The sequence below is a fragment of the Brienomyrus brachyistius genome, chromosome 2 (genome assembly GCF_023856365.1).
Source record: "Brienomyrus brachyistius isolate T26 chromosome 2, BBRACH_0.4, whole genome shotgun sequence".
Taxonomy (NCBI): Eukaryota; Metazoa; Chordata; class Actinopteri; order Osteoglossiformes; family Mormyridae; genus Brienomyrus; species Brienomyrus brachyistius.
Window position 1 is genome coordinate 8496665 of NC_064534.1, and position 12465 is coordinate 8509129.

The window sequence follows — 12465 nt, forward strand, 5'->3', positions numbered from 1 at the left end:
TCATAAGACATTTGTTCGGTTTTCCTGTGGTTCAGACCCCATTTCCGCAACATTTTACCCCAGTCATTCGTTGCTCTGCCATTCGTTGCTCTGCTTGTTTGCTAGATTTCAATGCTTTTAACTGCTCATATTGCAAGTGATTCACAAAAACAACGACAAAAAACAGCTCCCTGCCTAATCGCCCCCCCATTTTTTTGTAGTAGTACATTCCAGAGCTCAGGCAGTGAGGACAAAAACAAATACACATATGCTCAGAGTTTAACAAATGGGTTTTACTTCATATTCGGTAAAATTACATGACAGCCAAGGCATTAGTCACAGCGATGCAGTTTCAGCCCCTAGTTCATCACGGGAAAGCAGTATTTTTCAGGGTTTATTATCAGTTACCGACATTAAGTTTGCACCGACTGCCTTGCTGAGAGTACAAAGGTGGCCGGAGGTGTCTGCTTTCATCTACAGCTTTGCGTGTTTGTTACGCGAAGGAATACAATAAAGATGAAAGTCAGACAAGCATGGAAGGTTTTGTTCACTTTTACGCCAGATTGCGCTGCCTCAGTTCTTATGGACAGCCATTTATTGGATGATTAATTGTAGCCCAGAAGGTCCGCTGTGATGTACTCATAGCTGTGCTTTGAATGCTAAATTAGATGAATCCATACCAGTCTCGTCCTAGAGCTTCTCCCCTGGCCGGCAATCAAAGTCTCCTGTCAAATCAGATTCAGAACATTGATATTGGCCAACAGGGCCATTAAGGACTCAGAGCCACGATCCGAATAAACATCAACTCTGCCCTGAGATCCTTCTACTTCCACTAGGCTCACGGAGTCCATCTTGGCTGCCATTTCATCCATACTATCTCCTGGCTTCAGTTCAGCTGGCTCTGTTAACTTGCTACAGTACAAACTGCAGCTTGATGTCCTCTCACAAACTGAAGACTGTCGGCCAGGCTACAATGTGCACACAGCTCCCTCTGTGCTGTCGTTTTCCCCTCTTCATTCCCTCTTCAACAGGCCTAGTGTTGACAGATTTGTCCCTTTCAAGTAATGTAGAAAGGGGGGTTAACTCTGTGATTTTTTTCCCATTATATCTCACTCTAGTGCTTTGTATCATGCAAGGAGAAGAAGGAGGGGGAGAGAATATCCCAGTTTTCCTGAGAATGGCTAACAGATTGAAGGTTTCCTTATTGTATTTTGGTCCGCGATGTTCTTGTCATTTATGGCTTCTTTGTCTCGGTGGGATTGACCTGGAACATTATGGAGTAAAAGTCTTAAGTGCTTAAATGTTGATGATTATTGTGAGTGTCCAATACTCTGAATAGCATTTGCAGACATAAACTTTAAATGTTTATGCACTGGTAGCAAAAAAAGATAATGGCCTTCATTGTGAAGATGGAGTCTTGAATTCAGAGGAAAGTACATTATACGAAACATTTAAGGCAAATGGCCGGTTTTGTTCAGTTAACACAGTGCTAAGCGCTCTAGCATCTGAAATCAGTATCACGAAAGATACCAACAGCTGTTCTGGTGGTCATCCTGTCTTTTGAATTTAAGCGGAACAGAATGACGGTATTGTCCAAGGAGAGAGGGAATTTCCAACAGAAGTATATATACAGTCAGCATGGAACAGAATGCCGGGTGGGATAAAGGATTATTACCGAAGTAAAACGCGGCTTCTGCCTTCAGTGCATCAAGCCGCAGTACCAAAGAACTGAGGAGGATGGAGGCAAATTCATCAGATAAAGCCTTCCAGCATGTTCATGGAGCCATGCAGTCTGCTTGTGCCTTATCGGGGGCATGCCTGTATGTGCAGCACTGCAGTCAGTGGGAGGGACTGTGAAAATCCAGGAGATAAGGCACTAAAGCAGTTCAATTAGGGGAATTTCAGTTAATTTCATGAAATGTTCAGATAAATGTACGGCTTCTTGGGCGCAGAGTGTAAATACATCCCTTAACCAAACCATGGGTCAAAAACCATGATGCCCTAATCACTGAGCATACTCATTTAGACTGAACCTCAGCTCTTAATTACTTTATGGGGATAATTATGTGACAATTACTGCAGGCTATCGTGTAATGTAAGCCATAATCGCATGTGCTAGAAGTCGCCTTGGGAGGAAGAGTCAAATGACACAACGTGATGCCACTTTCAGTGAAAAACCACGCTACCACTACGCAGAATCTGGTCCAGACCCTGTAACCTTTCACTAACACTGCCAGGCAGAGTGTGACTCTGTTTGTTTTTTAACAATGCATTTGTTTAGCAGCCAAACTGCATAGTTTTTATGACTATCTTGGGTTTTTGAAAAATTACTTTTGCAGTTTCTGTTTCTTTCTGTATTCACCTGTGAGTTTTAATCTCAGTATTTGATGGCTGACTCTACATAGTCCACATTAATCATACGCTGATTCTCTCAGGCACTGAGTTCAGCCCAGTATTAAAAAAGTGATAAGAGTAAAGTGTTTCTGTGCATCCTGTATAGGGGACACTTTAGAGTTTATATATATATATATATTTATATTTATATATATATACACACACACATTATGTAGACTGTATCTATAGACACATATATACAGTAGACACACAGTATATTGATACTTTGGTGCAAATGTCTTTGTTAGCAAGCCCCTGACACATGCTAACATGGCAGAACATTTACATTGGGGAGAAGTATTCATATGCAGTCTGATGCTTTCAAACTGTGCACGACATTTCCTGAAAACGCCTACAGTGCTTCGAAACATTGGAGCGTTAGGCCTGTTAGCGTGTCGCCACAGATACAGACACTTTGCCCAAGAAGACGAAGATGGAATTTGTGAATTTGCCTCAGCCAGAAAGCACCAGGGTCCTGTTTATCCTGAGCCGTGAGCTTTGCTCAGGACCTGGTTTTGTTTGGTGTTTTATGAAAAACACGCTGTTGGCTGCCCTGAGAAAACATCTGCAAATCTACCGTTAGTCAGACTCCGACTTTCAGTTTCCTGTCTGTAGTCTAAGCTGTCTTTCCTACCTCCTTGTTTGCCAAAGTCTTGTATTCTGCCAGATTCCTGTCTCTTGTTTGCTGGTTCTCATTATCTGGTCAAAATTGAGTCAGGAATAACACACAATCTCCTCATGCGCTACTCAACCCTGCAAAAGGAAAGTTGTAATGTTGCTGAGCTAAAGCGCAGTTTCTGAACCGAGTCCTTGGCGGCTCCCAGACACAATGTTTTTGCTCCCTCCCAGCTTCCAGAACATCTGAACCCAACAATAATGAGCAAAGAATACCTGGTACAGGTGTGCTGGGAGCTGGAAGGGAGCAAAAATGTGGATCATCTGGGGCTCCCATAGGACCAGGTTGAGAGACACTGAGCTAGAGGAGGAAGTAGCAACAATTTGCCCATTATGCGAGCGACATTAGTGTTGGGCATCTTATATTCCACTAATGTCCGTGCTCCAGTAGCTTCTGCTGCAGGGTTTTCCTGTCTGTCAAGAAAGAGAAAAAGCTGTTAAATTTTAAAACAAGTAGAATAATGAGAAATGCTGGACTTGACTGGGCTGTCAGGCTCACAGTCAGATGCTGCAGCCAGAACAGACAGGACAGCATGACAGGAAATTCACTGTATTTGAAAACAACTGGAAAGAACCAAGACGCATGACGGTGTTTAATTGTATTAGTGTAACTACACTGTTTAGAGCAATGCGTCTGTGACTGGCAACAGTGATTTGCAAGGCTTTGTTTGGCAGGCCCTCCCTGGGGCGTTTGAAAAGATCAGGTGCTAAGTCAAGTTAGCCTGGGGCTTGTTTCATTATGAGACACGTAGGTTTCAAGGAAACTGAGGCATTCAACCATTGGCTGTTAAATATTACTAGTATAATTTATCATCAGATTATCAAAATAAAAAAAAATCTCACATCTCACCTTTAGGACCACGAAGACACACATTCTACGGTACATTATATTACAGTATCGAAAATCCCAGATGATGTTCAATTGCAGAAGGTCTAAATGGTCACATCCCATCCTGGGTTATTCCCTGCCTTGGGCCTCTAGCCTCCGGAAGAGGCTCCGGACGCCCGTGACCCTGAATAGAACAAGCGGATGCAGAAAAAGGATAGATGGATATACAATCATATATATATACTGCTTTCCAGTCTCTCTCTCTCTCTGTCTCTCTCTCTCTCTCTCTCTCTCACACACACACACACACACACAAACCATTTTCTCCAGTGGATCCTGCCTCAGCTGACTGCAGCAGCTCATCCTAACCATCACTGCCTGCACTGGCTGTGCTGTTTGCGGTCTCTGGGCAGCACAAATGTATGTAGATCTTAAGACTACATCCGCGACAAAAGAGAAAACATTTTGTCCCTCTTATTCCTATATAGCATATACACATGGGTTTTGTACCTCAGGTGTGCTTTGGCAATACCTGTTTCTTATGGTCACTGTTTGGCAATACTGTTTCTTAGGGGCTGTTTCTAAAGGGGCACATTCACACCACAAGAACATATTTCAGGAACCAGAACCATTTTTCAGAACCAGAAACCTTTGTTGTGTTCACACCACAGGACCTCGGCCCCATTGTAGTTCCTCAGAGGCAGATCTGGGACCCCTTTTTTAGTATGACTAGAGGTATTTCTCAATACCAAAAATGTTTGCGGTCTTGGCAAGACCGGTCTAGCTATCTCGCCTTTCAAGAACAACTTTGGGGCAAAATGAGTCATGGGTGGCCAATGTATTCTTGATCCTTTGGTGGGGTTAGAATGACATCCTGGGATTTTTACCATCCTCCTACTAGCATTCTTGAGTATTGAAACTGGTCTTCGGCAATAGAAGATGATCTAAAAATGGGTACAAGCACACAAGTATGGTCAAGTACACATATCGAGAAACGCCCTAGGTACTTTTCGTTTGAACCCAAACTACTAGGGAGGCACTCACAGCAATAGCTTGTTGATTGGTTGACCATAAGCACTGCCGCTAAAACTTGGAATTTCCATGGATGTGTGGGGAAAATACATATAATTAGCAGAGCAGATGGAATTATTTTTGTACCTCAGTTACATTTAATGAATACATGTATAAATACATTTGGTTGCATCTCCATATTTCTGCATTGGAAGATTCAACCGATAATATTACAGGTGCAGAAACGTACAGAGCTTATCAGGACAATACATTGCACCATTTTCTATCCTGTGAAACCCAAATTTAATAATGAAATATGAATGTCATGAGTCATATGAATAAAATAAAAATAAGAAGGCTTTTTTTGAGTCCCCCCCCCCCCCCCCACCGACAAATAACTTAAAAGAACTTGTTTATTCTCCGTTATTTTGGGGTGCCAGTGTAGTTTTGAATTATGTGTGAAGTTTAACCTATGAACTTTTTGCATCTCCCATACATATTTAGCATAAAGTTTCTATTTTGCTTCAGTCTCACTCACATGAAAGTTCCCAGTAGCTACAAAAGTTCCTGGTCCAGACAGCCTAGGAACTTGTAACCAAGGACCAGGTTTCAGTACTTCAATTTAAAAGTCCCTAATACTGCAAGCCTATTTAAATTGAATTGAATACCCATGTTCAATGATTTACTTTGAGTTTTCTTCAAGCTTTTCATCTGGGTGCTCGCAACTTCCAAGTTTTTTGTGCACTTTGTAGTGTTTGATTAGTACCCCGTCCTTCTGGTGTTGCAAGTCAATTTCTACTCTGTTACACAGTCTGTGTGTTGATTTGCTATAACACAGTTAGAAAACTGTGTTATAATCATCAGTTAGAAAACACTCAGGACTAGGCTTAAAAAATACTCGCGGCTAGGCTTAAAAAATACTCGCGGCTAGGCTAGCCGTCTGGCTCTGTCACACTTGTTTTGCCTCCGTTACGCCAGCAGGTGTCGTTAGCCATTCTGTTCCCGCTACGTTGTAGCCCACCGCATAGCTGAATGGGTTTATTGAGTGGCTCAGGAACTACTACCTCTCCAGTAATGGGTTCCAGGCTGGCCTGCTTCACTGTTGTTTAATTTATTGGGTTTTATTTTATCATTAGCTTTTGGTATCATTTATCTTTATCTTTGCTCTGTGTCCCTGTTTAAAGTCTACCCTGTCCATGCCTTGTTGCATTATGTTCTACTTTGGTTCCTAGTCTCTCCTAGTTTAGTAAGCCCCTAGTATTTGTAACTTATTACACCTGTTTCTTGTTGTCCCATGCCTGTCCTGATTGGTTGATTTGGTTATGGTCCACACCTGCCCTTTGTTAGCCTTCTTGTCTATCTGTATTTAAGTGCCTGTTCTTGTTCTGTTCCTTGTTGGTTCATTCTTTTATGATGGGACATGAGGAAGGATGGAAGGATGGTCTATGTTGCAGCTCACAGCAAACAGGGGACTTTGTGGTTACTTTTAGTTGGTTCTTATTTTTCCTGTGTTGTGTTTGACCTGTTTGCATGTTCTCCCCATGTTGTCATGGGGTTTCCTCCAGGTTCTCCGATTTCCCCCCACAGTCCAAAGACATACTGAGGCTAATTGGAGTTGCTAAATTGCCCGTAGGTGTGCATGTGTGAGTGAATGGTGTGTGAGTGTGCCCTGCGATGGGCTGGCCCCCCATCCTGGGTGGTTCCCTGCCTCATGCCCATTGATTGCGGGATAGGCTCCGGACCCCCTGCGACCCAGTAGGATAAGCGGTTTGGAAAATGGATGGATGGATGTTTTTGATCCCTTGTGGTTCCCCCCTTCCTGTTCTGTTTAGTTAATTAAGTCCTCTGTTTGCTGTGAGGTGCAGCGTGAATCACGCTTCCTCCATCATGCTGTGCCATGACACTTATGTATATTTGTATTAAAGGTGGAATGTGTAGCACAGTTTGTTTTTATCTGTCTGTAAATCATGTTATGGGGTTAATTGCCCACACCATTATTTTCCCATCAGTTATCAGCGGTCATCTCCGAAAAGTGCTCCAGCTCAGTAATTCCTGCTTTTTGTGATCAGGAAAACCGCTGTTGCGTTTTTTTTCTTTCCGTCCGCTCATGTTGCTAATTTAAAGCTGCCAATCTTCTGCTGAATGGTAGTTCCCCCACTGCTCCAGTTACCTTTCTTCAAGATCATCAAGTCATTCCCTAATGGTCCAATAAGACAACTCAAAGGATTTTTCTAAGTTCAGCTTCAGTAAATTGAAAAAAGATAAAGTTTGTGATCTTTGGGGAAAAATAAAGCTCCAAACATGATGTTTTCCTGTATATGTTACCCATGTAGGCTATCAGGCGATAAAACCCTGGAAATGCCACAGGATATGAAGAACTTAATCACGTGACCTATAGTTCATCTTATAGGTCTGCAGAATCTTTGTTTGCCTGGTTTCTCGATAACGACAAATCACAAACACAACCTTCTATAAGCAAGTTTTTTAAGATTATTCTTGCCTTTTCTACGGAACATTCATTTCAAGTTATTAGATGTGTATGGATACATACTGGATCATTTTACAAGAAGTCCATAACAGGAGACCAAATAAGAGTCAGTGTTACACTCATACAGAATCAAAAAAAGAAATATTTAACTTATTCTGTACATATCATACAACTTGCTTGCTTTCTGCTGAATCTCTGTACCCCTCACATCTCCTGTTATTCCACAAACATTAACACATCAGATCATGGACAGTGCTCTCAATGAGAAAAGCGACGTAAGATCGTTCTTTGTGGTCAATGATGTAAGTATTGGATATTTTGTGGTTTTGCGATCACCGTTCATAACGAGGACCTTTTGCTATTTACCATGTTTCTGTCATGATACAGGTTTGAACAGACAAATTTAGAATGCATTCCTCACCTTTAATATGAATCCATGCATTACTGAAGCCAGTTTACAGAGCGCAAGGACGAAACGTATAGCTGACAAAGACTGTAGTTCTATGTCATACAAAATCATTTTATAATATCCATCCATCCATTTTCCAAACCACTCATCCTACTGGGTCGCGGGGGATCCGGAGCCTATCCCAGAAGCAATGGGCACAAGGCAGGGAACATCCCAGGATGGGGGGCCAGCCCATCGCAGGGCACACTCACACACCATTCACTCACACATGCACACCTATGGGCAATTTAGCAAGTCCAATTAGTCTCAGCATGTTTTCGGACTGTGGGGGGAAGCCGGAGTACCCGGAGGAAACCCCATGACGACATGGGGAGAACATGCAAACTCCACACACATGTAACCCAGGCAGAGACTCAAACCCGGGTGCCAGAGGTGTGAGGCAACAGTGCTACCCACTGCACCACCATGCCGCCCACATTTTATAATACGGATCAGTTATTTTTTTAGTAACGTTTAGCTGTGAAATTGCAGCCTGAACAGTGTTAGTCTTATTTTAAATTATGAAATCTATTTTAAATCTAGTCGCATCCTTTCACGATGTAACTATTGCATATGTGCCCATTGTAGTGTCACAAAACACATTTCATAGTCATTTTATTATACCAGTAGGCCTATGTTAACTGGTAGATGCTGTTCATGTTACACAAAAGATATCACATATTACATAGACTCATTTGCGGTACAGATTACATTCTGGCAGTTCTCTGTGCTTGTGGGATGGGGCATCTGTATGTATGGAATTTTCATCAAAAGTGTGGATAATTATGAAGTTTGATTCTATTGCGTCTTTGATTTCTGAGTTACATTCCTTCATTTCATCCTGCTTTTCTGTGAGTTTAATAATTCTAAAATGGAATCAGGAGAGAATTAAGTATTTGACACATTCTTCTTGAAGCTTAATACACAACAAATTTGTGAATTTGACCTTGTTCAGCATCGTTTATGTATGTACTGTAGTTAGAAGGGGGGGAAGAGGGATTACAGTATTACATGCTGAGATCCGGGCTGTGAAGTTGTGAGCAGAAATTATATACAACATTGCAAAGTGAGATTGCAGTATGGGTGCTACCATGTTGTCATAGTAGGTAAAAAATTTTTGGTGCAGACTTTTAGCTACCGTCATTATCTTCTTTAATTGACAGGATTGGCTGAGCAAGTTTGGGTACCTCCCACCCCCAGACCCTGTAACAGGACAGCTGCAGACCAAGGAGGCTCTGACCAAAGCTATTAAAGCCATGCAGAAGTACGGTGGCCTGAAGGAGACGGGGGTGCTAGGTGAGTATGTCTGTGTATGTGTGTGTTTTGTCCATCTGTCTCTCTTTATGACTCAATGAACATCTCATCTTCAGATGAAGAGACCCTGGTCCTGATGAAGACCCCGCGCTGCTCTCTACCTGACCTTTCACAGTCAGAGTCACCTCTGAGGCGGAGGAGACGCACGCTACCTTCCCAGACCAAGTGGAGCAAGAGGCACCTGTCCTGGAGGTATCCTGGAGCACGGTGCACAATTACAGACCAAAGTAAACCTAAACAACTCACTACACATTATTGCAGGAAGGAAAAGACACGACACCTGTGTTTGCACAATATGTCCCAATCGGTCAGCATCACAGTGGCAACAGCAATATTTACGAAACACATGAAAGAAATCTGACGCATTCAAGTTTGATGCTCCGATTTTTCCCAAGAGCTCCCTCATCTACAGCAGCACGAACATTATAGCCAGATGCCAATATAATAAAACTTCACTCACTGTTAAAACAGCTGAACCTGGCAAGTCTCACTGTTGAATCACCTCCAAATAATATCGTTCTCCTGGTGGGCACTTTAGGCATTCAACACATCGGCTATTGGGTTCCTTGGGTCACTTACCACCTGAGTGTATAAAATCACACACATAATTCTGCTTCAGAGACCATATTCCCCTATCAACCAGCTATTCCACACAGTAATTTGTAAATGAGAGAAATGCTGTGCTCAGAAGGTAGGAGAATCATGTAAATTCCCCTGTCAGATGGATGATCATGAATAATGCTACACCTGCTACTATCATAGAATACTGATATTTTATTAAATCCCTTTGTGGAAATTCTCTTTACACCTGGGCAGCTGATTCCAGCTCCTGAAGATGTAAGAACCTACAGAGCTTAGGTGCAGCCATAATTTAATCAGGACCTTCAATAGCGTCTCAGTCTTAGAGCCATCTATGCTGAAGCTAAGCTCTGAAGGGTGGTAGATCTCCCGGAGCAGGAATGAGCACCCTTGGCCAACACCATCATCTCGGGCATAAGAGCCTTTTTCAAGTGCTCGATAGACATCTGACTATTCTGCAGAGGTCGGGGATGGAACCAGTGACCTTCTGATCACAGGCCCGAAAAGCCATGTTTGCTGCCCTAAAGAACGCATACATAGTTTTTGAAGGCATATATGTTTGATAGCATTGCTTATCATTGACCTTTTTTTTTTTTTGCATGAAAAATGACACCAATCTAGAATTTGGGTTTTGAGGTATAGATTCAAGCAGATATTAGGAAATTTGATAATATACTAATTTTAGAATTTATTATTCAAAACATTGTTATTCCAATATATATTTGGCCACTTTATTGGGTACACCTAGGTAATGCCAGGAAGTTTCCAGTTTTGCTTCCATAACTGCTTCAAAGTTGGATGAGCTGTGAGCTCAGAGTCTCCTTTTGCACCTCAAAGTTTTATCAATCTGTTGCATTTGACCTTGAAACCTTCAAGTCCGGCCATTCGACTCTGACCTCTCTAATTGATAAGGTTTTTTTTTTTGCTGGCAGCTCTGCCATAGATTGGATGTTTACATGTATTGCTCTGAGAGGATGTCCTTCAAGAATTGTCAGCTCTGTTGATGCCAGATGTATTGACACTGCTGCTGATGTCTGAATGAGGACATCTCATGCTTTTGAGGGCGCCTGCACAGTGTGGCATTTCTGCAGATGTAATTTACAAACACAGATAAAATGTCATATAATATATATTTCTCCAGCCCAACAATGCAGAATGTCTATGGATGGTGCTCCAGGATTAATCCAACAGGCCGCCAACTACACTTTTCCTCCCTTTTTTCTAAAAGAAAATGGTCCATCAGAATGGAAAAGGAAGTAAATAAAGAACTTCCCTGAGCTAATGGGTTACGAAACTTTAATTATTTTTCCTTCAAGGACAGAAGGTTTTTATGTATTTAGAACTAACATGCATGCATTAGCTTTGCCTCTATGCCCCTCATCTCTGTTAAAGGGCATTCAGTAATATGTGAATTTCGCCTGTCTGTATACCCTGTGATGGACTGACATCCAGAGATAGGTTTCAGCCTCACTGCTACGTCCTACCAGGTAAGTGGTATGGTAGATGAATGGAAGGATGGACCTTGTACAATGGTGTTAGGAAGCTGGTATTCTGTGCAGGCCCCTCATGCAGTAACATCAACCAATTAGAACCAAGTGCTGGTTGGCAAGAAATGTATTTTCTTTCGTTTTTTTTTTTTTTTTTTTGCAAAATGTATAAAAAGCGCTGCATTCAAACATACCTACAGTATGCTGTTTATCCGCAGGTTCAGTCTTTGTCATTTGATGACCACTTTCTCTTTCACACTTTTATCTATTTTTGCACTTTTATATTTTTTTGCATAAAATCATTTTACATGAAGTCAGTCAATAGGGAGGCTATAGTGGCTTCTGATTTCAGCCGGGCTTTCATGAAACCCTGCTTGAATGGGTTTAATGGTGTTCACGGGGGAATCATGATCGTGCAATTCCCCGATGGAACAGTTTTCACAATAGGGTGCATCTGCTTCTGGCTCAGAGTTCATGCTCCAGCAGTTCACCTATCAGGACTAATAAATCCCACGAGGTACGGCTGCCTGTTCCGACAGAGATGTGAACTATGCAGATGTAAAAGGAGTCTGGGCGTCATGCTCCTAAAAACCAGGTGATGTGCTGTGCATTGACTCTTACAGCATGCATTCGTTGTCGAAGCCGAGTCACAAAGATGATAATTCAGTCCTGTAGTCATTTTTGAGACCATATTTTAGCAACTATCCAGCAAAGTCCCCATAAATTAACTGTTTAAATAGGTTTAGTTATGTCTATTTTCTAAATATGACTACTTTTAATTTTGTGTCAGTGTTTTGGTCAGGGCTGCATTTAGAGTTTCAAATGGCTGTCACATCTGGGGGACGGGATGGTCCAGGGGAGGCTGTGGAACAGGGATAAAAGGTTTTCATTGTGCCAAACAGAACAAAACAAATGTCCTTGTTGAGTGTGAACTTGCACAACACTGGCTACAGATGTATGGAACCCAGCAAATAGCAACGCAGTCAGGTTTACAAACATTTGTGAAAGAATGGGACGTTCTGAAGAGCTCAGTGAATTCAAGCGCGGTACTGTCAAAGGATGCCGCGTTTGCTACAAGTCAGTTTGTCAGATTTCTTCCATGCTACACTGGTGGCCAAAATTGTGGAATCACATAGCATTTTTGGCATTACACTGTAAAAAATACACAAATGTTTGCGCTAATATTATAAACAGTCAAAGAATGTCTAGAATATGTCATACATTGCATGATTAGCCCCTACTTCACTTGATAAAAAACAAT

General features: G+C 42.0%; 1 protein-coding gene across 2 annotated transcripts in view; it reads left to right on the top strand.

Moving 5' to 3' along the window:
* The window catches only part of LOC125727205 (matrix metalloproteinase-17-like), a 46336-nt gene that overhangs the window by 18291 nt on the left and 15580 nt on the right, over positions 1 to 12465 (top strand). For both annotated transcript variants that reach the window (XM_049003950.1, XM_049003961.1), the window contains exons 2-3: positions 8988 to 9120; positions 9195 to 9330. In XM_049003950.1, the coding sequence (XP_048859907.1) occupies positions 8988 to 9120; positions 9195 to 9330 (269 nt within the window). The remainder of the gene's footprint in view (positions 1 to 8987; positions 9121 to 9194; positions 9331 to 12465) is intronic.